This window comes from Pimephales promelas, chromosome 8, assembly GCF_988280905.1.
Source record: "Pimephales promelas chromosome 8, fPimPro1.hap1.1, whole genome shotgun sequence".
In the NCBI taxonomy this organism is placed as follows: Eukaryota; Metazoa; Chordata; class Actinopteri; order Cypriniformes; family Leuciscidae; genus Pimephales; species Pimephales promelas.
The window spans coordinates 20,873,635-20,896,080 of NC_142776.1; the positions used below are offsets into that span (position 1 = coordinate 20,873,635).

The window sequence follows — 22,446 nt, forward strand, 5'->3', positions numbered from 1 at the left end:
AGTCTGAAGATCAATAATTATCAAAAAAATGTTGAAATTTCTCGTTCCGGTCGCTAGGAGAAGCAAAATAAACGTTGTGGGAGGAGCCTATTTTACTAAAATGGCTATAACTCGAGAAGTAAATGAGATATCTTCACCAAACTCGGTACACATCTGTAAGAGTTCAATTTGAGGTCACAGTAAAAAAATAGCGACGATTGAACACTAGGTGGCGCTATAACATGAAGAAAACATAAAAAGGGCTAGGACCACATGACCGTTAGTCCGATTGACTTGAAAATTGGTATGCAGTGTCTTGGACCAAGGCCCCATGTATATCTATGAGGACATTGGCGTATCTAAAAAAACATGGCCGCCATCGGCCAATGAAGTTTGAGCATCTATGAAACAAGGTTAACGAAGGCCGATCGGAACGAAACTCGTTGGGCATGTTTGACTTATGGCCCTAGAGGTCTGTAAGAATTTTGAAAGAAATCGGCCACTAGTTGGCGCTAACGAGTTTTATGGCTTTGTTATCACGTGGTGTTGCACACACCCCCACAATATGTATATCAATTGATAGATCTCCTCATGCTGAACAACTTTGCCTCAAGAACCATTGCTGTCAATCAAATCGTTCATTAAATATTCACGAATATGTTAAAAACGTACTTTTGCAAACTAGTCCCTGGTTTTTTGCCGGATCGGAACCAGACCAGTCTAGGACAATTCTTCGGACACTCTAGATCAATAATTATCAAAAAAAAAGTTGAACTTTGTCATTTTTCTTGCTATAACAGGGTCATTTATAAAAGAGGGCATGACAAAATGCACCCAAAAGCCTATAAATCCTAAAGGAAAAGTCAGAACTTCACAAAAATTGATGAGCACATGTGTCATAACTTATTCAACAAGCATGCAAAGTTTCATGGAGATCGGACTATAGGTGGCGCTATAACTGTTAAAAATGTTAAAAACAATGTATTCCCTATGGTAAATTGCCATTATTGAAACTTAAACCTTACTGTCTTTTGATGCTTTTGTGCTTAAAGGCCTTAACGGCCTAAACTGCTTGAACCCCGCTAAATGCTGCTTGCAGCTTTAATTATTATTATTATTATTATTATTATTATTCTCCCCTAAAACGCATCGTGCAGCCCAAACCATAAGTGCTGGAGCTCTGAAACTTTGTCAGATGGTAGTACAAAAATCGAGGAGAGGTTATCAAATTATGACCCCGATTGGCCCATAGGTGGCGCTATAGCGACCAATTGCGCGAAACTGCTCATAACTCCTAGACCGTAAGTCGTACACTGAAGTGTCTTATATCATTGGAAAGCTGGTCACCTGATGAAAAAAATGTATATCTCCGATTTCATTTCCGTCATGATAGATTTTCCGTCATTTTGAATTTTGTCGAAAAACTACTTTTGCGAACTAGTCCCTGGTTTTTTACCCGATTGGAACCAAACCAGTGCAGAAATGTTCTCTGGACTCTGAAGATCAATAATTATCAAAAAAATGTTGAAATTTCTCGTTCCGGTCGCTAGGGGAAGCAAAATAATCGTTGTGGGAGGAGCCTATTTTACTAAAATGGCTATAACTCGAGAAGTAAATGAGATATCTTCACCAAACTCGGTACACATCTGTTCGAGTTCAATTTGAGGTCACAGTAAAAAAATAGCGACGATTGAACACTAGGTGGCGCTATAACATGAAAAAAACATAAAAAAGGCTATGACCACATGACCGTTAGTCCGATTGACTTGAAAATTGGTATGCAGTGTCTTGGACCAAGGCCCCATGTATACCTATGAGGACATTGGCGTATCTAAAAAAACATGGCCGTCATCGGCCAATGAAGTTTGAGCATCTATGAAACAAGGTTAACGAAGGCCGATCGGAACGAAACTCATTGGGCATGTTTGACTCATGGCCCTAGAGGTCTGTAAGAATTTTGAAAGAAATCGGCCACTAGTTGGCGCTAACGAGTTTTATGGCTCTGTTATCACGTGGTGTTGCACACACCCCCACAATATGTATATCAATTGATAGATCTCCTCATGCTGAACAACTTTGCCTCAAGAACCATTGCTGTCAATCAAATCGTTCGTTAAATATTCACGAATATGTTAAAAACGTACTTTTGCAAACTAGTCCCTGGTTTTTTGCCCGATCGGAACCAGACCAGTCTAGGATAATTCTTTGGACTCTCTAAATCAATAATTATCAAAAAAAGTTGAACTTTGTCATTTGTTTTGCTATAACAGGGTCATTTATAAAAGGGGGCATGACAAAATGCACCCAAAAGCCTATAAATCCTAAAGGAAAAGTCAGAACTTCACAAAAATTGATGAGCACATGTGTCATAACTTATTCAACAAGCATGCAAAGTTTCATGGAGATCGGACTATAGGTGGCGCTATAACTGTTAAAGATGTTAAAAACAATGTATTCCCTATGGTAAATTGCTATTATTGAAACTTAAACCTTAATGTCTTTTGATGCTTTTGTGCTTAAAGGCCTTAACGGCCTAAACTGCTTGAACCCCGCTAAATGCTGCTTGCAGCTTTAATTATTATTATTAGGGGTTCAAGCACGAAGTGCTGAAACCCTATTGTAATTGTATTGATTTTTATTATTATTATTATTATTATTCTCCCCTAAAACGCATCGTGCAGCCCAAACCGTAAGGGCTGGAGCTCTGAAACTTTGTCAGATGGTAGTACAAAAATCGAGGAGAGGTTATCAAATTATGAGCCCGATTGGCCCATAGGTGGCGCTATAGCGACCAATTGCGCGAAACGGCTCATAACTCCTAGACCGTAAGTCGTACACTCAAGTGTCTTATATCATTGGAAAGCTGGTCACCTGACGAAAAAAACGTATATCTCCGATTTCATTTCCGGTATGGAATTTTTTCCGCCATTTTGAATTTTGTCGAAAAACTACTTTTGCGAACTAGTCCCTGGTTTTTTGCCCGATCGGAACCAAACCAGTGCAGAAATGTTCTCTGGAGTCTGAAGATCAATAATTATCAAAAAAATGTTGAAAAAGTCTCTTTGCGGTCGCTAGGGGGCGCAAAATAAATGTTGTGGGAGGAGCCTATTTTACTAAAATGGCTATAACTCGAGAAGTAAATGAGATATCCTCAACAAACTCGGTTCACATATGTATAAGTTCAATTAGAGGTCACAGTAAAAAAATCGCCACGATGGAACACTAGGTGGCGCTATAAAACGAATAAAACTAAAAAAGAGCTCTGACCAGCTGACCGTTAGTCCGATTGACTTGAAAATTGGTATCCAGTGTCTTTGTCCAAGGCCCCATGTATGTGTATGAGGACATTGGTGTATCTCAAAAAACATGGCCGCCACCGGCCAATGAAGTTTGAGCACCTATAAAACAAGGTTAACGAAGGCCGATCGGAACGAAACTCGTTGGGCATGTTTGACTCATGGCCCTAGAGGTCTGTAAGAATTTTGAAAGAAATCGGCCACTAGTTGGCGCTAACGAGTTTTATGGCTCTGTTATCACGTGGTGTTGCACACACCCCCACAATATGTATATCAATTGATAGATCTCCTCATGCTGAACAACTTTGCCTCAAGAACCATTGCTGTCAATCAAATCGTTCGTTAAATATTCACGAATATGTTAAAAACCTACTTTTGCAAACTAGTCCCTGGTTTTTTGCCCGATCGGAACCAGACCAGTCTGGGACAATTCTTTGGACTCTCTAGATCAATAATTATCAAAAAAAGTTGAACTTTGTCATTTGTTTTGCTATTACAGGGTCATTTAAAAAAGGGGGCATGACAAAATGCACCCAAAAGCCTATAAATCCTAAAGGAAAAGTCAGAACTTCATAAAAATTGATGAGCACATGTGTCATAACGTATTCAACAAGCATGCAAAGTTTCATGGAGATCGGATTATAGGTGGCGCTATAATTGTTAAAAATGTTAAAAACAATGTATACCCTATAGTAAATTGCCATTATTGAAACTTAAAACTTAATGTCTTTTGATGCTTTTGTGCTTAAAGGCCTTAAAGGCCTAAACTGCTTGAACCCCGCTAAATGCTGCTTGCAGCTTTAATTATTATTATTATTCTCCCCTAAAACGCATCGTGCAGCCCAAACCGTAAGGGCTAGAGCTCTGAAACTTTGTCAGATGGTAGTACAAAAATCGAGGAGAGGTTATCAAATTATGAGCCCGATTGGCCCATAGGTGGCGCTATAGCGACCAATTGCGCGAAACGGCTCATAACTCCTAGACCGTAAGTCGTACACTCAAGTGTCTTATATCATTGGAAAGCTGGTCACCTGACGAAAAAAACGTATATCTCCGATTTCATTTCCGGTATGGAAATTTTTCCGCCATTTTGAATTTTGTTGAAAAACTACTTTTGCGAACTAGTCCCTGGTTTTTTGCCCGATCGGAACCAAACCAGTGCAGAAATGTTCTCTGGAGTCTGAAGATCAATAATTATCAAAAAAATGTTGAAATTTCTATTTCCGGTCGCTAGGGGAAGCAAAATAAACGTTGTGGGAGGAGCCTATTTTACTAAATTGGCTATAACTCAAGAAGTAAATGAGATATCTTCACCAAACTCGGTACACATGTGTACGAGTTCAATTTGAGGTCACAGTAAAAAAATAGCGACGATTGAACACTAGGTGGCGCTATAATATGAAAAAAACATAAAAAGGGCTATGACCACATGACCGTTAGTCCGATTGACTTGAAAATTGGTATGCAGTGTCTTGGACCAAGGCCCCATGTATATCTATGAGGACATTGGCGTATCTAAAAAAACATGGCCGCCATCGGCCAATGAAGTTTGTGCATCTATGAAACAAGGTTAACGAAGGCCGATCAGAACGAAACTCGTTGGGCATGTTTGACTCATGGCCCTAGAGGTCTGTAAGAATTTTGAAAGAAATCGGCCACTAGTTGGCGCTAACGAGTTTTATGGCTCTGTTATCACGTGGTGTTGCACACACCCCCACAATATGTATATCAATTGATAGATCTCCTCACGCTGAACAACTTTGCCTCAAGAACAATTGCTGTCAATCAAATCGTTCGTTAAATATTCACGAATATGTTAAAAACGTACTTTTGCGAACTAGTCCCTGGTTTTTTGCCGGATCGGAACCAGACCAGTCTAGGACAATTCTTTGGACACTCTAGATCAATAATTATCAAAAAAAAGTTGAACTGTGTCATTTGTTTTGCTATAACAGGGTCATTAATAAAAGGGGGTATGACAAAATGCACCCAAAAGCCTATAAATCCTAAAGGAAAAGTCAGAACTTCACAAAAATTGATGAGCACATGTGTCATAACTTATTCAACAAGCATGCAAAGTTTCATGGAGATCGGACTATAGGTGGCGCTATAACTGTTAAAAATGTTAAAAACAATGTATTCCCTATGGTAAATTGCCATTATTGAAACTTAAACCTTAATGTCTTTTGATGCTTTTGTGCTTAAAGGCCTTAACGGCCTAAACTGCTTGAACCCCGCTAAATGCTGCTTGCAGCTTTAATTATTATTATTATTATTCTCCCCTAAAACGCATCGTGCAGCCCAAACCGTAAGTGCTGGAGCTCTGAAACTTTGTCAGATGGTAGTACAAAAATCGAGGAGAGGTTATCAAATTATGACCCCGATTGGCCCATAGGTGGCGCTATAGCGACCAATTGCGCGAAACTGCTCATAACTCCTAGACCGTAAGTCGTACACTGAAGTGTCTTATATCATTGGAAAGCTGGTCACCTGATGAAAAAAATGTATATCTCCGATTTCATTTCCGTCATGATAGATTTTCCGTCATTTTGAATTTTGTCGAAAAACTACTTTTGCGAACTAGTCCCTGGTTTTTTACCCGATTGGAACCAAACCAGTGCAGAAATGTTCTCTGGAGTCTGAAGATCAATAATTATCAAAAAAATGTTGAAATTTCTCGTTCCGGTCGCTAGGGGAAGCAAAATAAACGTTGTGGGAGGAGCCTATTTTACTAAAATGGCTATAACTCGAGAAGTAAATGAGATATCTTCACCAAACTCGGTACACATCTGTAAGAGTTCAATTTGAGGTCACAGTAAAAAAATAGTGACGATTGAACACTAGGTGGCGCTATAACATGAAAAAAACATAAAAAAGGCTATGACCACATGACCGTTAGTCCGATTGACTTGAAAATTGGTATGCAGTGTCTTGGACCAAGGCCCCATGTATACCTATGAGGACATTGGCGTATCTAAAAAAACATGGCCGTCATCGGCCAATGAAGTTTGAGCATCTATGAAACAAGGTTAACGAAGGCCGATCGGAACGAAACTCATTGGGCATGTTTGACTCATGGCCCTAGAGGTCTGTAAGAATTTTGAAAGAAATCGGCCACTAGTTGGCGCTAACGAGTTTTATGGCTCTGTTATCACGTGGTGTTGCACACACCCCCACAATATGTATATCAATTGATAGATCTCCTCATGCTGAACAACTTTGCCTCAAGAACCATTGCTCTCAATCAAATCGTTCGTTAAATATTCACGAATATGTTAAAAACGTACTTTTGCAAACTAGTCCCTGGTTTTTTGCCCGATCGGAACCAGACCAGTCTAGGATAATTCTTTGGACTCTCTAAATCAATAATTATCAAAAAAAAAGTTGAACTTTGTCATTTGTTTTGCTATAACAGGGTCATTTATAAAAGGGGGCATGACAAAATGCACCCAAAAGCCTATAAATCCTAAAGGAAAAGTCAGAACTTCACAAAAATTGATGAGCACATGTGTCATAACTTATTCAACAAGCATGCAAAGTTTCATGGAGATCGGACTATAGGTGGCGCTATAACTGTTAAAGATGTTAAAAACAATGTATTCCCTATGGTAAATTGCTATTATTGAAACTTAAACCTTAATGTCTTTTGATGCTTTTGTGCTTAAAGGCCTTAACGGCCTAAACTGCTTGAACCCCGCTAAATGCTGCTTGCAGCTTTAATTTATAAATGAATTTCACTGTATAATATATAGTCTAAAGTATTAAAAGAAATGTATGTACATTTTTAGAATAACTAATTTCTACATTAAACACAACAATACGCCATCGCATTCACGACTCTCCTGTGATTAATAGCGACACTTCCGGTTTTCTTCCCACCGGAGCGATTTCAAAATGCCGGCTGCGTGAAATCAGCGTATTGTATGATTTCAGAAGACTTGAAATATAGTACATGATTCTTTATGATTTATGTTTTTAAATCATTTTTGGGTGCTTATTATTTGTAAGAGCATGGGGGAAATGACAGTTTGTGTGTTCGTCAAAATGTCTTTTGTGTTCCACAAAAGAAAGTAATTTCTTAAGTTGTAGTGTAAATTTTACAGAATCTTTAAAATTAACTTTTTTTGATCAGCTTTTTCTTTCAACCAGTTTCTTTCAAATGTTCTGTTTAATTGGCTCAAATGTGTTTTTTTTTCTGATACCCGGTTGGCTGTGTCTCGTATCGGTGGGCAGCATTTGAACTGAGTGGCCCGTGCTGGGATGTTCTCTGCCGTCAGGTTGAGGTAGTGATGGGTGGTCTCCACAGTCAGCGGAGCTCCAGCATGTCTTGCTGCCCTAATGAGCTCCAGAGGCTTGGCCGATGACAGGTGCACAATGTGGCATCGCACTCTGATAATACGAACAGAGCAGCTGACCTGTCATTTCTTGATTGGGTCTGCAGAACAGTCACTGGATAATCAAAAGTTGAGGACTTTATAACCCTCATCATAGGTCTCATCATAACATACTTATACTGTAAGCAGAGCTGAGTGACGGTACGGATGGCCTCAAGCTCCATAATATCAGGTCTAGATCTCAGGAAGGTGGAATATTCATTCGGATCTGAGGAACAAGGAAAAAAACTGAAATTTTCGTCATGATTTTCAGTAGTTTTAATTAACATTAAATGATCAAGCTCATACCCCCTTTCTCAGCTGCTGGATGCTGGACTTCTTGCTCTGCATGAAACTACCAAATGGGTGCATCATTAGTGTAGAACTTCATATTATTATTGCTGCCTATTCAATTATGTCTGAACAGTTGTGACTAAATATGTTGCATCCTTTTATCATTGCCATGAGAAGCTCATCATGGCAGAAATGTTTGATGAAGTCAGATGAAATGAAATGGGACAGGCAGAATATGAGATGGCTCACCAGCAGAACGCTGTCTGTGCCCTGGAGCTGTTTCATAGCTGCGTGCAGATCTGTGTCACTCACATGAGGAAACTCATCCACTCCACTGTGGATCAGAAAGCACTTAAATCCAGCCACACCAGCCTGGACCATCGGCCTTAGCTCTAGCTGAGATTGATGAATAGAGATGGATTGGCAGGCAGGCAGACTAACAATTTATTGTTACACGACTACACATTCTCATGCCAATAGATGGAGGCATGGATGGAGTCTTTATGAGTGAATCAATGGAGTGGATATTTGGATGCAGCCAATGAATCATTTAATTAACTGATTTGTTCAAAAACTGATTCAGCAAGTCAAAAATTGCATGATCTCTGCAGGTATTTCTTGTTTTGAATAAGAATGGACTTTGCGGCTATTCAAAGTATGTGCTATATACTGTAGTATGGATGTGTGTAGGATAAATTAGTACGCTTGAAGTGTGAATTATGTATATTTTTATGCAGCCAAAGTCGTTTGGAGTGTATAGTTGAACCATTTACTCAACCAATTAATTCAAAAACGCTGATTTATTCAGAAACAAAACACTACTATGTGCAGCAGCTCATTCTGCTTAGATGGATAAACAGTATGTTTCGCACTTCTATGTTTGGAAGTACAAACTGGTAAACTTTTATAGAGGAATGACTATAAGAATATAACAACAGTCTAAAACAGAAATGTATTTCGTACAGGTAGTTTGTAGGCAAGTACCAGAGCCCGTCTAACGGAGAGCCTTGGCACTTTCTATTAGCCCCATTGTGTATCACCTTGGTTGCAGTTCCATTAGAATTCCACTGGAGGTGATCACGGGCGAGTGCAGAATGAATGGGAGTCTATGGGGCTAAACGGCTAAATGTGTCTCTTTCACCTGCTTGTCGTTAAATCAAAATAGATTTTATTGTTGATTCCGCAAGTTCATTATAGATTATAGGCCAAAAGTCGAATGAATGAGTACTTATGTCCTTTTTATTTCTTACAGGTTATGCTGTTGTTGGCTGGAACACGCTAGCATTCTGCTATTGTGTGACATCATCACATTTTTGAACAGATTTTTAGAACCGATAAGTGAACTTAAAAATGCAATTTTCAGCTGACTGTATTTTCTTGGCCCTCCCTTTTGAATGCAATTTTCAAATTACTTGACAAAAAATTACATCCTGAGAAAAGTGGATTTCTGGGCGTGAAACCCTATTGACTCCCATTCATTCTGCACTCGACCGCGAGCGCCCCCGCATGGACAGAGACGCGTTACTGCAGCCAGTCCAGAACCCGGAAGTAACCAGCCAGTGCCAGTTCTCTTTAATTAGACATTCTCTGCAAGTACCTGGTTGTCAGGGATGACTCCTCCCCAAAATGCTGTGTCTACAAAACACTGTCCTGTAGCAGCGCGTAGCTTCTCATGAAAGTTTCCAAGAGTTGTAGTTGGTGGGATGCTGTTTCTATGTACCATGAAATTAATCAGTTATGTCACTTTTTTTTTTTTTTGTTATTTGTCAACCTAGATCAAACCATCAGACAAAAATAAGAGTTCAGCTATCATCTGCATTATTTATAATGAGCAAGTGAGGAAGACTGGGGGAATTTTAATGTCCATTATAAAGGTAATGTCAGCTCAGTCACTGAATTTTGATTTTAAAGTCTATACTCACAAGGGCATGTCTACAATAGTGGTCACCCCTCCTGCAGCAGCTGCCCGTGTGGCGGTCCAGTACCCTTCCCAAGTGGAACGGCCTGGTTCATTAATGTGAACATGACTATCCACTATACCTGGCATTACCAGACTGTTCCCCACATCCAGCACCTGTAATACAAATGCTGTCTAGTTAGTACAGGAATGGAAAAACCTTTTTGGGTTTAAATTAGATTTAGATCTTTAGATTTATTCTTTTAGATACTGAGCAAATTTAGTTCACTTAGCACTGACATTTGTAGACATTTGTTTACTTTGTACAATAGGCATGTTGTCAATATGTATGGATTAATAATAAATAAAAAAAAACAATAAATATGTATAGGCTGTCATAATGGAACCTGCACGAAACGGCCTTTTAACTTAATTCTACAAAATCATTAACCAGCAAAAAATTTGGTTGTATTATATAATATACATATTGATATGTACACTCACCTAAAGGATTATTAGGAACACTATACTAATACTGTGTTTGAACCCCTTTTGCTTTCAGAACTGCCTTAATTCTACGTGGCATTGATTCAACAAGGTGCTGAGAGCATTCTTTAGAAATGTTGGCCCATATTGATAGGATAGCATCTTGCAGTTGATGGAAATTTGTGGGATGTACATCCAGGACACGAAGCTCCCGTTCCACCACATCCCATAGATGCTCTATTGGGTTGAGATCCAGTGACTGTGGGGGCCATTTTAGTACAGTGATTCAAGTTTAAAATGATTCAAGCTTTGTGACATGGTGCATTATCCTGCTGGAAGTAGCCGTCAGAGGATGGGTACATGGCTGCCGTAAAGGGATGGACATGGTCAGAAACAATGCTCAGGTAGGCCGTGGTATTTAAACGTGCTAAAAAAACATCCCCCACACCATTACACCACCACCAGCAGCCTGCAAAGTGGTAACAAGGCATGATGGATCTATGTTCTCATTCGGGTTATGCCAAATTCTGACTCTACCATCTGAATGTATCAACAGAAATTGAGACTCATCAGACCAGGTAACTTTTTTCCAGTCTTCAACTGTCCAATTTTGGTGAGATCTTGCAAATTGTAGGCTCTTTTTCCTATTTGTAGTGGAGATGAGTGGTACCAGTGGGGTCTTTTGCTCTTATAACCCATCTGCCTCAAGGTTGTGCGTGTTGTAGCTTCACAAATGCTTTGAAATAACCACTCGTTACAACCGAGGTATGCAGCAGTCAAAGTTTCTTTTCTATCAGCTTGAATCAGTCGGCCCATTCTCCTCTGACCTCTAGCATCAACAAGGCATGTTCGCCCACAGGACTGCCACATACTGGATGTTTTTCCCTTTTCACACCATTCTTTGTAAACCCTAGAAATGGTTGCGTGTGAAAATCCCAGTAACTGAGCAGATTGTGAAATACTCAGACCGGCTCGTCTGGCACCAACAACCATGCCACGCTTAAAATTGCTCAAATCACCTTTCTTTCCCACTCTGACATACAGTTTGGATTTCATGAGATTGTCTAGACCAGGACCACACCCCAAAGGCCGTGTGACGCCGTGCTTTGGCCGCTTGAGAGCGCTTTGGCAGTGCAGCGTTTTTTCTGTTGAGATGTTTCGTTGCTATGATACAGAATATATGCTGCAGTTTGAATGTTGTGACAGTTGGTCGGTGTGGTTTAGTCCTGCCCCTCCTCCACTGTGATTGGACGGCTGGGTAAAATGTGACAGTGATGAGCGCTGCATTTTATCTAAAGTTGAACATTTTTCAACTCCCAGCAACCAGTAAAAACGCTGGGCGCTCGGCGCTTCAGCGTGAAAAAAAAAAAAAAACGCTCAGCGCTTCGGTACGCTCATGGCGTTTAAAAAACACGGCGCTCCAATTGAAAACATGCGCCAGGGGCGTGGAAAAACGCTTTGGTGGACACACGGCCTAAATGCATTGAAGCAACTGCCATGTGATTGGTTGGTTAAAATAATTGCATTAATGAGAAATTGAACAGGTGTTCCTAATAATCCCTTAGGTGAGTGTATATATAAAGTTCAAATACATCACACCATTGTATTGACAGAACATACACACACACACACACACACACACATATATTGTAAATAATGCATTTATGACCTGTTTTAAACATGACATTTATGAAAAATACACTGATAAAAATGATTTGATTAGGAGCTTATGACGATATATTTTAACATTGCTTTAAATCATCAAAATAAGTTACCGGTAAGTCATTTTAAGATACACAAGATTTAACTCATTTTTAAAGTCAGTTTAATGTAATTTAAGATGAAATGACTAACTTTTTAAGTACAATCAACTTGAATGTTTAAGGTAGCAATTTTTATTTATTTATTTTTTAATTTTATTTTTTTACAGTGAATCGTTATTATGAGAACCTAGTTCAACCTTTTGGTTAAAATCTACTTTTATTATATAATATAAACTAATTGGCCTTGCCATATTGCCATTGGTTTTATTATGTTCTCTCTATCTCTCTTTTTAACCTATAGCTAGATAAAGTGTTTTTAAGGATTGAGGGATTGAAAAAAAAAATATATATTGTAAATTAAGAAGATTTTGTACAAGGTGTTTGAAACCAACATGCAAAATCTCAAATCCTTCCCCCAGTTTCACAGAAAAGGCTTAAGCCTAGTCCCCGACTAATAGAGATATCCTATGGTAGTCAGTGCCATTGTTTTGTCTCAAGATGCACATCAGGCACGTTTGTTAAAGCTGCTTAAAATTCTTAATTGAACTAAGGCTTAATCCTGGCTTAATCTAAGCCCTGTTTTTGAAACCAGGCCCTTCTGTCCAAAATCTTCTGTCCTCTAAAATCTTATTAGGACTGCACCGCCTGTAGTCTCCAGCAGGTGGTGTATGTCGCTCTCTCATAGTCTAACTCACCTTTCCAGCTGTGTGTGCTGAAGCTTCTGAATCAGGCAGAATGCTATGAATCTGTCCTTCCTTTATTAAGATAACTGCAGGTCGAATTTCCTCTCCACACAAAACCCTCTGGCTCCGCACAGCACTGACAGTTGATCCTGGTTCCATGTCTGCAATATCACATGTAGCCTATATCAGTGTGTTTCACTGTTCTGGCAGCAACAGCGTTCACTTTAGGGTCATGTACCTCCCTCATTGATCTACATGTGTATGTCAGCAGGAAGATAAAGTTCTTTGACCTGTGTTGGTTCAGTAAATTGTTTATAAAGTATAATTCACGTTGTTTTTTTTGGAAGAGGGTTAAGTAAGCATGGCTTTGGAATGAATTACTCAAACAGAGAATACAATTGAGAATTGTGAGTTGGAAGGATTAGGTTTGTTTATGTGTGACGGAATTGTGGACTCGTAGGTTGCATAATCCTTTATCATCATGTTTTCATCAGCAGTATTCTCGTTAAAGGGTAACTAAACCCCTGGTGGTCAGAGCCTGACTCCACCCACTGGCAATATTTGAAAAATGCTGAAAAAATGGGCAGAGATAGAGGGGACGAACCAAGGGCAGGGCTGAGCGGGGGGCGTGCACCTGAGACCCGCAGTGACAGGTGCTGTCAGACTCTAAAATGGAGAGCGACTGGAGTGACACAAGTAGCTTTGCAACAGAGCGGTCATTTGAAGTCGATGACTTTTCTCCCCTACCTTCATCTGAAGTGGAGGAGGGTGAATTGTCTGTGGAAACAGGGCCATATCAATTCGAGCCGCTGGCTCAAACTGCGGTCTTAACTCATATATTGCGATCGGCATATGATGAGTTTTGTCGTGTTGATGTCAATAGTGCACGCTCACTCTTATTATTGATATTTTGCCGCTATGTATAAAAAAATCCCATGAGGATTAATTTTAGCCTAACAATAAATTATGATTAAAATATACACTCACATCAAGGTGCCTCTGGGGTGGTGGAGTAACGTTACTTGCAGGAGGAGCAGTGTCTGTTTCAGCGCTAGCTGTGTGGAGAAGCCCATTTCCATTCTGTTACCACCCTGACCACTGTAAATACAGATAAACTAACTTGAAGATATCCTAACTGTACTACTAACTAGGCTACACAAAATAATCTAAATAACTATATGAAGAGTTCAGATGCAAAAGCCTCTAAATGCCATTTGAAATTTTCTTCTATAATGACCATTTTTAGCTTGCATATTTAAGTTCAGTAATTTCACTTAAATGACAATTAATAGGTAATCTTCATTGCCATTTAAGTGAAATTACTGAACTTAAATATACAGTGGTGTGAATAAGTTTGGACACCCATGCTAAAGTTGGCTAAAAAGAGGAATAAAAAAATCATCTTTTGGATATTGATCTTAATGCCTTAATTAGAAAAATTATGAAAACTCCAACCTTTAAGGGCACAAATTTTCTTTTTGTGAATGAATAATGTATCATAAATAAATAAATAAATGTTTTTTCTTAAAATACAGGGTGCATAAGTCAGGACACCCCTATGTTAAATTCCCATAGAGTCAGGCAGATTTTTATTTTTAAAAGCCAGTTATTTCATGGATCCAGGATAATATGCATCCTGATGAAGTTCCCTTGGCCTTTGGAATTAAAATATCCCCACATCATCACACATCTTCCACCACACCTAGAGATTGGCATGGGGTACTTTCCATAAGATCATCTTTCAATGCAAATCAAATCAGCTATTAGGCTAACTGAAGTAAAACCATGCCAATCTCAAGGCATGGTGAATGGTGTGTGATGATGTGGGGATATTTTAATTCCAAAGGCCAAGGGAACTTTATCAGGATGCATATTATCCTGGATCCATAAAATAACTGGCTTTTAAAAATAAAAAAATAAATAAGACTCTATGGGAATTTAACATATGGGGTGTCCTGACTTATGCACCCTGTATTTTAAGGAAAAAACATTTATTTATTTATGATACATTATTCATTCACAAAGAAAATTTGTGTCCTTAAAGGTTGGAGTTTCTAATTAAGGCATTAAGATCAATATCCAAAAGATGATTTTTTTATTCCTCTTTTTAGGCAACTTTAGCATGGGTGTCCAAACTTATTCACGCCACTGTACAAGCTTGATAAAAATGATCATTTTAGAAGAAAATTTCAAATGGCACTTAGAGGCTTTTGCATCTGAACTCTTCATATAAATGCTATGCTGGATGCTAAAATACTCCATCCTGATCGTTTCCAATACTCGTAATTCCGTGGCTTTAAGTACAATGCACTTACATTGAAATGAATAATTTGATACAATGGATTTATTGTGTACATACATGTTTTTACATTGTACTTATATTGTGAAAATACCTACATGTAGTTACAGCTGTAATTAATTTATGTAATAGATAATGTTTCCCCTTCCCTTACACCTTAACCTACCCTTAAACCGACCCATTCCACCACACCTGAGCCTAGCCTTTCCCGTATCACACCTCAATAGCAGCAAATGTGTTTTACAATACAACCTCAACACAATAAGAACATTGTAGCCTACTTATTTTTTTAAGTAAGTGCAAAGTACTTAAAGCCACTTAATATAAAGTGGGAGCTGAAATTCAACTGCAGTAGCCACCGTTCAAACTGAAGAGGGCAGCACTCAGACGTTTTTACCTTTTACACCGTATATTATAGAATTAAATCACTTTACACCCAAATGTCAAAAAAGTTAACTTGAATCAATGATCAGCACTAATAAAGCCCCATTCTTACAGATCATTAACCTAAAAAAGTTGGTTTAGGGTTTAGTTACCCTAAGCTTTTAAAAGCGTATCCCTTTAAGACAGTATCAGGCGTCAGGCCCACACCAGAGCTTCTTTAGCTGGGTAAATTATTCAGAGTATTGCTCTACTGAGCTGAGACAGAGGAGCAGGAAGGAGAAGGAGACACAAGAAGAGAAAAGCAGCCTCAAGGGACTGCTCAGACTGGCATTGTGTCTAACTGAATGCTGTGGTTGTTCGGTGCTCGCTGCGCCTTCCTGTCTGAGCTGTATTCCAGGGTAAATTAAAGGAATGTCCCATTTCAATTCAAATAAAAATTAAAAAAGAGGGGGGGAGAGAGAGAAGATATAAAGAAATTTTTTTTAATAATAAATAAATAAATTCAGTCTGAGTGCTCTTATGCTCTTTTTTAAATGAAATTCATTCAGAACAAAGTAAGAAATATACTTCTTCAATAATTTATTAGTTTTTTTGTGTGTGTTTTGCACATATTCACACATTATGGTAGTGAGAATATTATAATAAATTATTAATATTTTACATGATGAATGTACAGTGCAGCACATCAGTGCCTCTGAATGCTGTAATGATGATTCAGTGTTTCGACGAATGTACTATATATGTGTTTGTGTGTGTGTGTGTGTGTGTTTACTGTGCAGTATCGGTGATGTTGAAGATGCACGTTTCTAAATATTTGTGAGTCGCACACATATAATCCAGTCCTGAATGACTTTCATTGGGTCAAGAACGGCCATTAGGTGTAAGTGGTCAGACTTTTGAGGAAGGGTTGGCAAAACAGGGTGTGATAAAGATGTGTTAGGAAGACAAGCAAAAGACAATAGAATGAAAAGGAAGACAACGACAATAGGAAATGAAGTCCCAGATGAAGTAAATGACCTGCTCAGCTCATTAGATGGACATTAGAAAACTGTATTGATTTGCATCTGATTTGGGTGAAACCCAAGGGATACTTCCATGTTCTGGATGTGGCGGTCTGTGCCCTTCCCTCTATTGTACATGAACCGGCCAAAACACTGAATCATCATTACAGCGTTCAGAGGCACTGATGTGCTGCACTGTTTCTCTTTCCTCACATTGAGGCTATAGACACTAAATAAAAACTATTTTGCCTTTGAATCATGCATAATAATAATAATCTTCTTTAAAATATGGCTATTAATGGCTGATGGGTGATGGATAAAATCATCCCCCCCCCCCCCACACACACACACATATACTTCAAAAATATGACTTTAATTGTTTAAATGTACTCTTAAAATAATTATTTAATTATTAGAAGCTCAACATAGTCTTATTTTTTTGTTCTGGTATGCAAATTTTAAGATATGGAACTTAATCATGAGATATACAGTAGTTCTTTACTGGTGTCATTTCATTTTAGTCTCTAAATTCAGAAAATGCAAAGAGGGGCGAATAGAATAGAGTCAGAAGAATAGAGGCGGATTAATGTCAGTGGGAAAAGCTTCCCTTATGAATGTGTTACATGGATTTAATGGATTTGTGGGGAGAGCACAGTCCAATTTTTCTCTAATAGTTTGTGAACTGAGTAATCCCACCAGAAAGCTCAACAGATAGCTCAAAGGAAAGGTCCAAATCAGGCCAAATATTATTTACACTTCTTTGCAATTCCATATTTTTTCATGGAAAAAAATGTGGAATGTTTTAACTTATAAGCAATACCATAATCTCCGAAAATTTAACTTATAGCATTTTTTTAATTCAGTATTTTTTACATTTTATTTGCATTTGCTTATTTATTTGTTTGTTTGTTTATTTGTTTGTTTTTTTATATCAATGTTTGGCTCTTAATTAAAAAAAATAGTAAAAACTGAGAATTAACTAAGGTTTTCTTTAGCATTTGACATTAAAGTGTAGAAGTCATACTATAATAATAATTATTATTATTAATAATAACATAATGTTACATAATATGAATTATAATTAATTTATATTTATTATTATTCATATTTAAAACTTTTTATTAATATTTAAAATTATTAATATTAACATTGCATATAATTATCAATATTTAAAATATTTAAAATTTGGAATGACTGCTGTTTTTAATATTCTAGCATTTTAGACAATTTCAGATTTTATTTTTTTTACGATAAGAGTTGGACATTAAAGTTCTGTAGTGAATCTTAGCTCAAATAAAGGGAATATAATTTTAATAACATATATATAGATTAAAATTACCCATAAAGGGAAAAAGTTACCAACGGTAACGAATGGACAACTGAATACAGTGATTTATAGTCAATTCTCCATACAGGCAGGCAAAATTCGATCAATTGTATATCAATAATCAGTCACAACGAATTATATTTACATATTAATATGTAGAGGATAGATTGATTCAAATTAAGGATAACCTTTCATGGGTCAATTAATTATCAAATAATCGGCTTTGTCCAGCAAAACTGATCGTCCGACCTTCATCAAACCTCATGAAAGTTATTATAGACGTTCAAGAGAAGTTATTCTCTGGCCAGGAAAATTAACTGTCCTGTTATATAAAAAATACTATTTAAAGTCATCATGAAATCAACGCAGAACAAGTAGCTAATCAGTGTCTGCTCTATAACAGACGAACGTCGCTCTGCATACTTCATCTCCCTCATCACTCTGATTGGTTTTAAGTCTATGTCTATTGGTTTTAGGTCTATGTCTATCCAATTGCGCCCAGAGGCATTTGAGCTACGTCCTTTGGTGACGCCCCTTTGGAAATGATTTGTCTATGAAGCTTTGCCAGACCATAACTCAGTTACAACTGAGAATGGTCTGGTTTAACCAGGTGAAGGTGTTTGAGGAGAGATCTCTTCTGATCAGTTTACAAGTCAAATAATATGAATAATAATAATAATAATTACCTGATATGAATTCTAATTCATAAATGTATTATTATTATTAATAATATTTTCTTTCAATTACCCCTTACTTGAATAACAATTTAAATGACTGCTGTTTTTAAAAATCAGTATTTTTGGTCTGATTAATCAGACCATTCTTTTACCTTCAGTATTTAAGACTCAATAGCTATTAAATGAAATTAATTGCAAATAATATTAATGGAAATTTTATTAAGATATAATAACATGGATTATTTCTTTACTATAGTCATTTTACTTTAGTCTCTAATTCAGAGACTAAATAACTTAACTTAATTTGTCTCTAATTCACAAATACAGAGAAATAGGCTAAGTCAAAAGAATTAGAGGTGAATTAACGTAAATATTAAATATTATTTAGTCATGCTTCATACAAACCTAACCACTTGGTTTCTTTTAATCTATCACGCATATGCAGTCCAGCACTAGCCACTGAATCTCATGTTATGTAGAGCCATGTTTGTGTCTGTGTGTGCGTGCGCATACTGTACTCTGTGGGGAATCTAATCTCCTTCCCCTCAACCCCCTCCCCTCTCTCTCTCTCTCTCTCTCTCTCTCTCTCTCTCTCTCTCTCTCTCTCTCTCTCTCTCTCTCTCTCTCTCTCTCTCTCTCTCTCTCTCTCCTGCATTGATGCTTCTGCCTTCCTCACTGATGATGTCACTGGTTCACTCAGTCTCAGCATCACTAGCAGAGCCATTTTGGCTTCCACATTACAGGGCACTCAAAGATCTCTCCTCCAAGTAGCCTCCCTCCTTACAAGAAGGCCTCAACGGGCATCCAGAACAAATAAAGGATCCTTTGTTAAACGAGGGAAAATCAGATTGTTTTTGACATATCAGAGGAAGAGCTCAAGAAAAAGATTTTGAGAAGCCAGCGCAAGAGACAGTAGTTGGAGCTGATCTGTCGAGTCAGTAGCTGAGAGCATCAGAGGGTCTCCATTGTAAAGGTAAGAGTTTTTTTTTTTTTCATTGTTAGCGTGTTCTTGAGGACAATGCAGTATTAATGAGGCTCTGTGTGTTTATTTGGTGTTGGGTCACCAGGGTGGGACTGCCGTGGGGTGCGGCCATTCAGAGCTGTCAACAAATCCTGACATTATTATTATGACTGAGAGGTGTTTTTTTTATTGAGTAATGGAACAGATGTTGTTCGTCATAAATGGCCATCTGTCCTTGTGTACATATTTCTAAGTGCGGGAAGGATAAATGCACTGTCATACATTGTCTCAAGCTGGCAGGCACAAAATAATGAATCACGATTTGAGAATTTACAGAGCAAAGTATTTTATTTATACTTTTTTTTACAGTACAATCATTTCTTTTTATTTCTTATATGTAATTTCTAATGTTTCTTAATTTGTAAGAGTTAGTATAGCGAGTTGGGTAAAATATTATGACTTCTGGCATCACACGCTTATGGAATCGTGTTCTAACAGCATTATGCAAATGATGTCAGGCACAATTAATGATTTATGTAGATTACTTAACCCTTAGGAACTCAATGATAGACAGCAAATTAAAAAGTATCTTGAATATTTATGATTTTATGATCTAATATTACCTTAATTCACATGTTATACTTGATCTGGCCCTTAAAATTACTTTTATTGGTGTAACATTGTTGCATTATCGCATTCTTTTTTAGGTTGACAACATGCTGTACAGTCGATCTTTCTGCTTATCTTTTATGAAGATGTGCATCTGAATGGAGTTTTAATTGTGATGCCCTGTATGTACAAAATACATGATCTTTATTCTTAGATTTCTTACCTAAAAACGGCTGGTCTTATATTCTCTTTTACCAATTATGTTAATCACAGATTGTTTAGAATGGATGTGTATAGGTTAATTAACCAAAGCATTGGTCACAATACATGTAATATAACATTTATTTCACACTGTAGTTACTTTTTCAACTCAATAACACTAAAACCCCTAGCTTTTTAATATCATTGTAAAGTGACATGCAACTTTTGAGGTTCATATAAATGGGTCTAAGACTCTAAGTATACTGGAAAGTAATGATGAGAGAGACTGAACCTACTCTGACACACCAGAATGTGACTCAGCATGATGTCCTTATAATTGGCTATTTTAGAATTATGCTTACATCAGATCTCTGTATGAGTTCATTTATATGTATTCAAATAAACCTCATAGTTACTGATCCAAACACGTATATAAACAGACGTAGAACTCTTCAAAGAAGATTGAGGCTTAAAGGCCATAAATCTCCCCTGACACATTAATTGAATCTCCATTTTGGTCCGACTAAGAGGCTGAGCCGGACTCGGAGTATGTGTTCGCCAGTTCTGTTATTGGGCTATTGTAATCCTAGGAAGCGTACTGACATTTAGCCAGCCGTGCACTTCTTTTGTTGCTGCCGGGCGAGTATCTCTCTAGATCTGCAGCTGACCGTGCATGATCCTTTTACGGTGAGGTCATATAAACACAGCCTTCCTGTTTAGTATGAACATTGAAATATTGAATTTTTGGGGGGATTTATTGTTTACCTTGTTTAACCTTGTTGTAAGTCACAACTGAAATCATGTGTTTGCTTTCCATCCCTTCATGCCATTTCGTGTAATAGATTCAACAGAAATTATACTCATAGTTGCTATGGTGATAGGCAGCTTAACAGCTTTCCCGAAACTATGTGTAATTCAATTTCCAATGGAGAAGAGTCTAAATCAATATTTATCTGCTGCTAGTAATGCAACTACACAGTCAATAATATCCTACCTTTACTTTCAGAAATGCTGCACATGCGTGTAGAAATATGGATTTTACTGTACGTTGAGCGTATATTATTTTTTGTGCATTGATCAAAATGTCTCAATCAAGTGTGTGTATATATATATATATACCTATAAATCTTCCATTTTTCTGTTTGTTGACATCAGTGTTTCATCAATGCTCTATTCTTCTGTTGGCAGGTGTGAGCACTGACCTGGGCTTTTAAAGGAGTGCTCTCAGCACACATACAGAGGCACCATGGCAGGGGCCTCGGTGAAGGTGGCGGTGAGAGTTCGGCCCTTCAACTCTCGTGAAATCGGTAAAGATTCCAAGTGCATCATCCAGATGTCAGGAAACACAACCAGTAAGTACCCATTCATCTGAGCCCCAGTGCTTCCATGACGAACATCCAGCTGTTATAGTAGCTGTTATTTAATAATACCCAAAAGACTCAAGTTTATATAGATCATCACTTTTATTGTGTGTCTAAATATTGTTTTGCGCTTGCGTGCGTTGTTTTTAACTGAGGGTTTGACCTCATCTGCAGGATTTCATAAGGGCAGCCATTTTGAGATGATGTGGGGCAGTAGCTATCTGATCACTGAACCGGGGGCGAATAAACTCTCTAGTAAATCTAATCCAACATTAATTTCATGGTCGGCCATTAATCTAATGTGGCTACAGAAAATGAGAGTTATTAAAAAAAAAAAATAGGAAAAAAAATAAAGGGATGCTGTGATCACATCTGACAGCAATACCAATGACCAGTGCATCTTAATTATTAGTGATCGATAATTATTCATTTTCAAAGTAACTAATGAGAAGGCATAATTCTTTGGACCATTGAATATTAAAAGAACACACAATCAATACAACTTAAATGGTTTTGATGAGGTAGAAGAAAGTTTATTTAGTAAATGATCAGGTTGGTGCAAATTTTCCCTTTTTTTTTTACATTTTGCAGTTTTGATGTAATTTATTACAAGCTGAAAGTAATATATTATTATTATTTTGGATGAAACCGTAGAATACTGTCCCATCACTAATGAATAACTATATAGGAACAAAGAGTAATGTAATATGAACATTCTAACTACTATTAACTAACAAGAAACTCTGATTAACAAATTAGTAAGTAGTGCTATAGTCGAATGTGGTAGTTCATTATTAGCTAATCAATTGACTGCTATTTTTTTCATTCCTATAGGTTCAGTGAATAATGCACAAT

The 22,446-nt window shown here is 37.5% G+C and overlaps 2 protein-coding genes across 21 annotated transcripts in view; one reads left to right on the forward strand and one right to left on the reverse strand.

Moving 5' to 3' along the window:
• LOC120493173 (Allantoinase, mitochondrial) overlaps window positions 1-12,995 on the reverse strand; it is a 28,482-nt gene extending 15,487 nt beyond the window's left edge. The window contains exons 1-7 of the mRNA XM_039691678.2: window positions 12,784-12,995; window positions 9,865-10,016; window positions 9,540-9,654; window positions 8,192-8,338; window positions 7,958-8,003; window positions 7,784-7,877; window positions 7,478-7,664 (exon numbers count right to left, since the gene is read on the reverse strand). Coding sequence (XP_039547612.2) covers window positions 7,478-7,664; window positions 7,784-7,877; window positions 7,958-8,003; window positions 8,192-8,338; window positions 9,540-9,654; window positions 9,865-10,016; window positions 12,784-12,930 — 888 coding nt within the window. The 5' untranslated portion in view covers window positions 12,931-12,995. The remainder of the gene's footprint in view (window positions 1-7,477; window positions 7,665-7,783; window positions 7,878-7,957; window positions 8,004-8,191; window positions 8,339-9,539; window positions 9,655-9,864; window positions 10,017-12,783) is intronic.
• Window positions 12,996-19,141: 6,146 nt separating this feature from the next.
• Window positions 19,142-22,446, forward strand: part of kif1aa (kinesin family member 1Aa) — a 75,292-nt gene continuing 71,987 nt past the window's right edge. For 10 of the 20 annotated variants that reach the window (XM_039691488.2, XM_039691492.2, XM_039691494.2 and 7 more), the window contains exons 1-2: window positions 19,143-19,432; window positions 21,419-21,582. In XM_039691488.2, the coding sequence (XP_039547422.2) occupies window positions 21,477-21,582 (106 nt within the window). In that variant the 5' untranslated portion in view covers window positions 19,143-19,432; window positions 21,419-21,476. Of the gene's footprint in view, window positions 19,433-21,418; window positions 21,583-22,446 lie in introns of all 20 variants that reach the window. The other 10 variants (XM_039691487.2, XM_039691489.2, XM_039691490.2 and 7 more) reach the window with 2 other exon arrangements.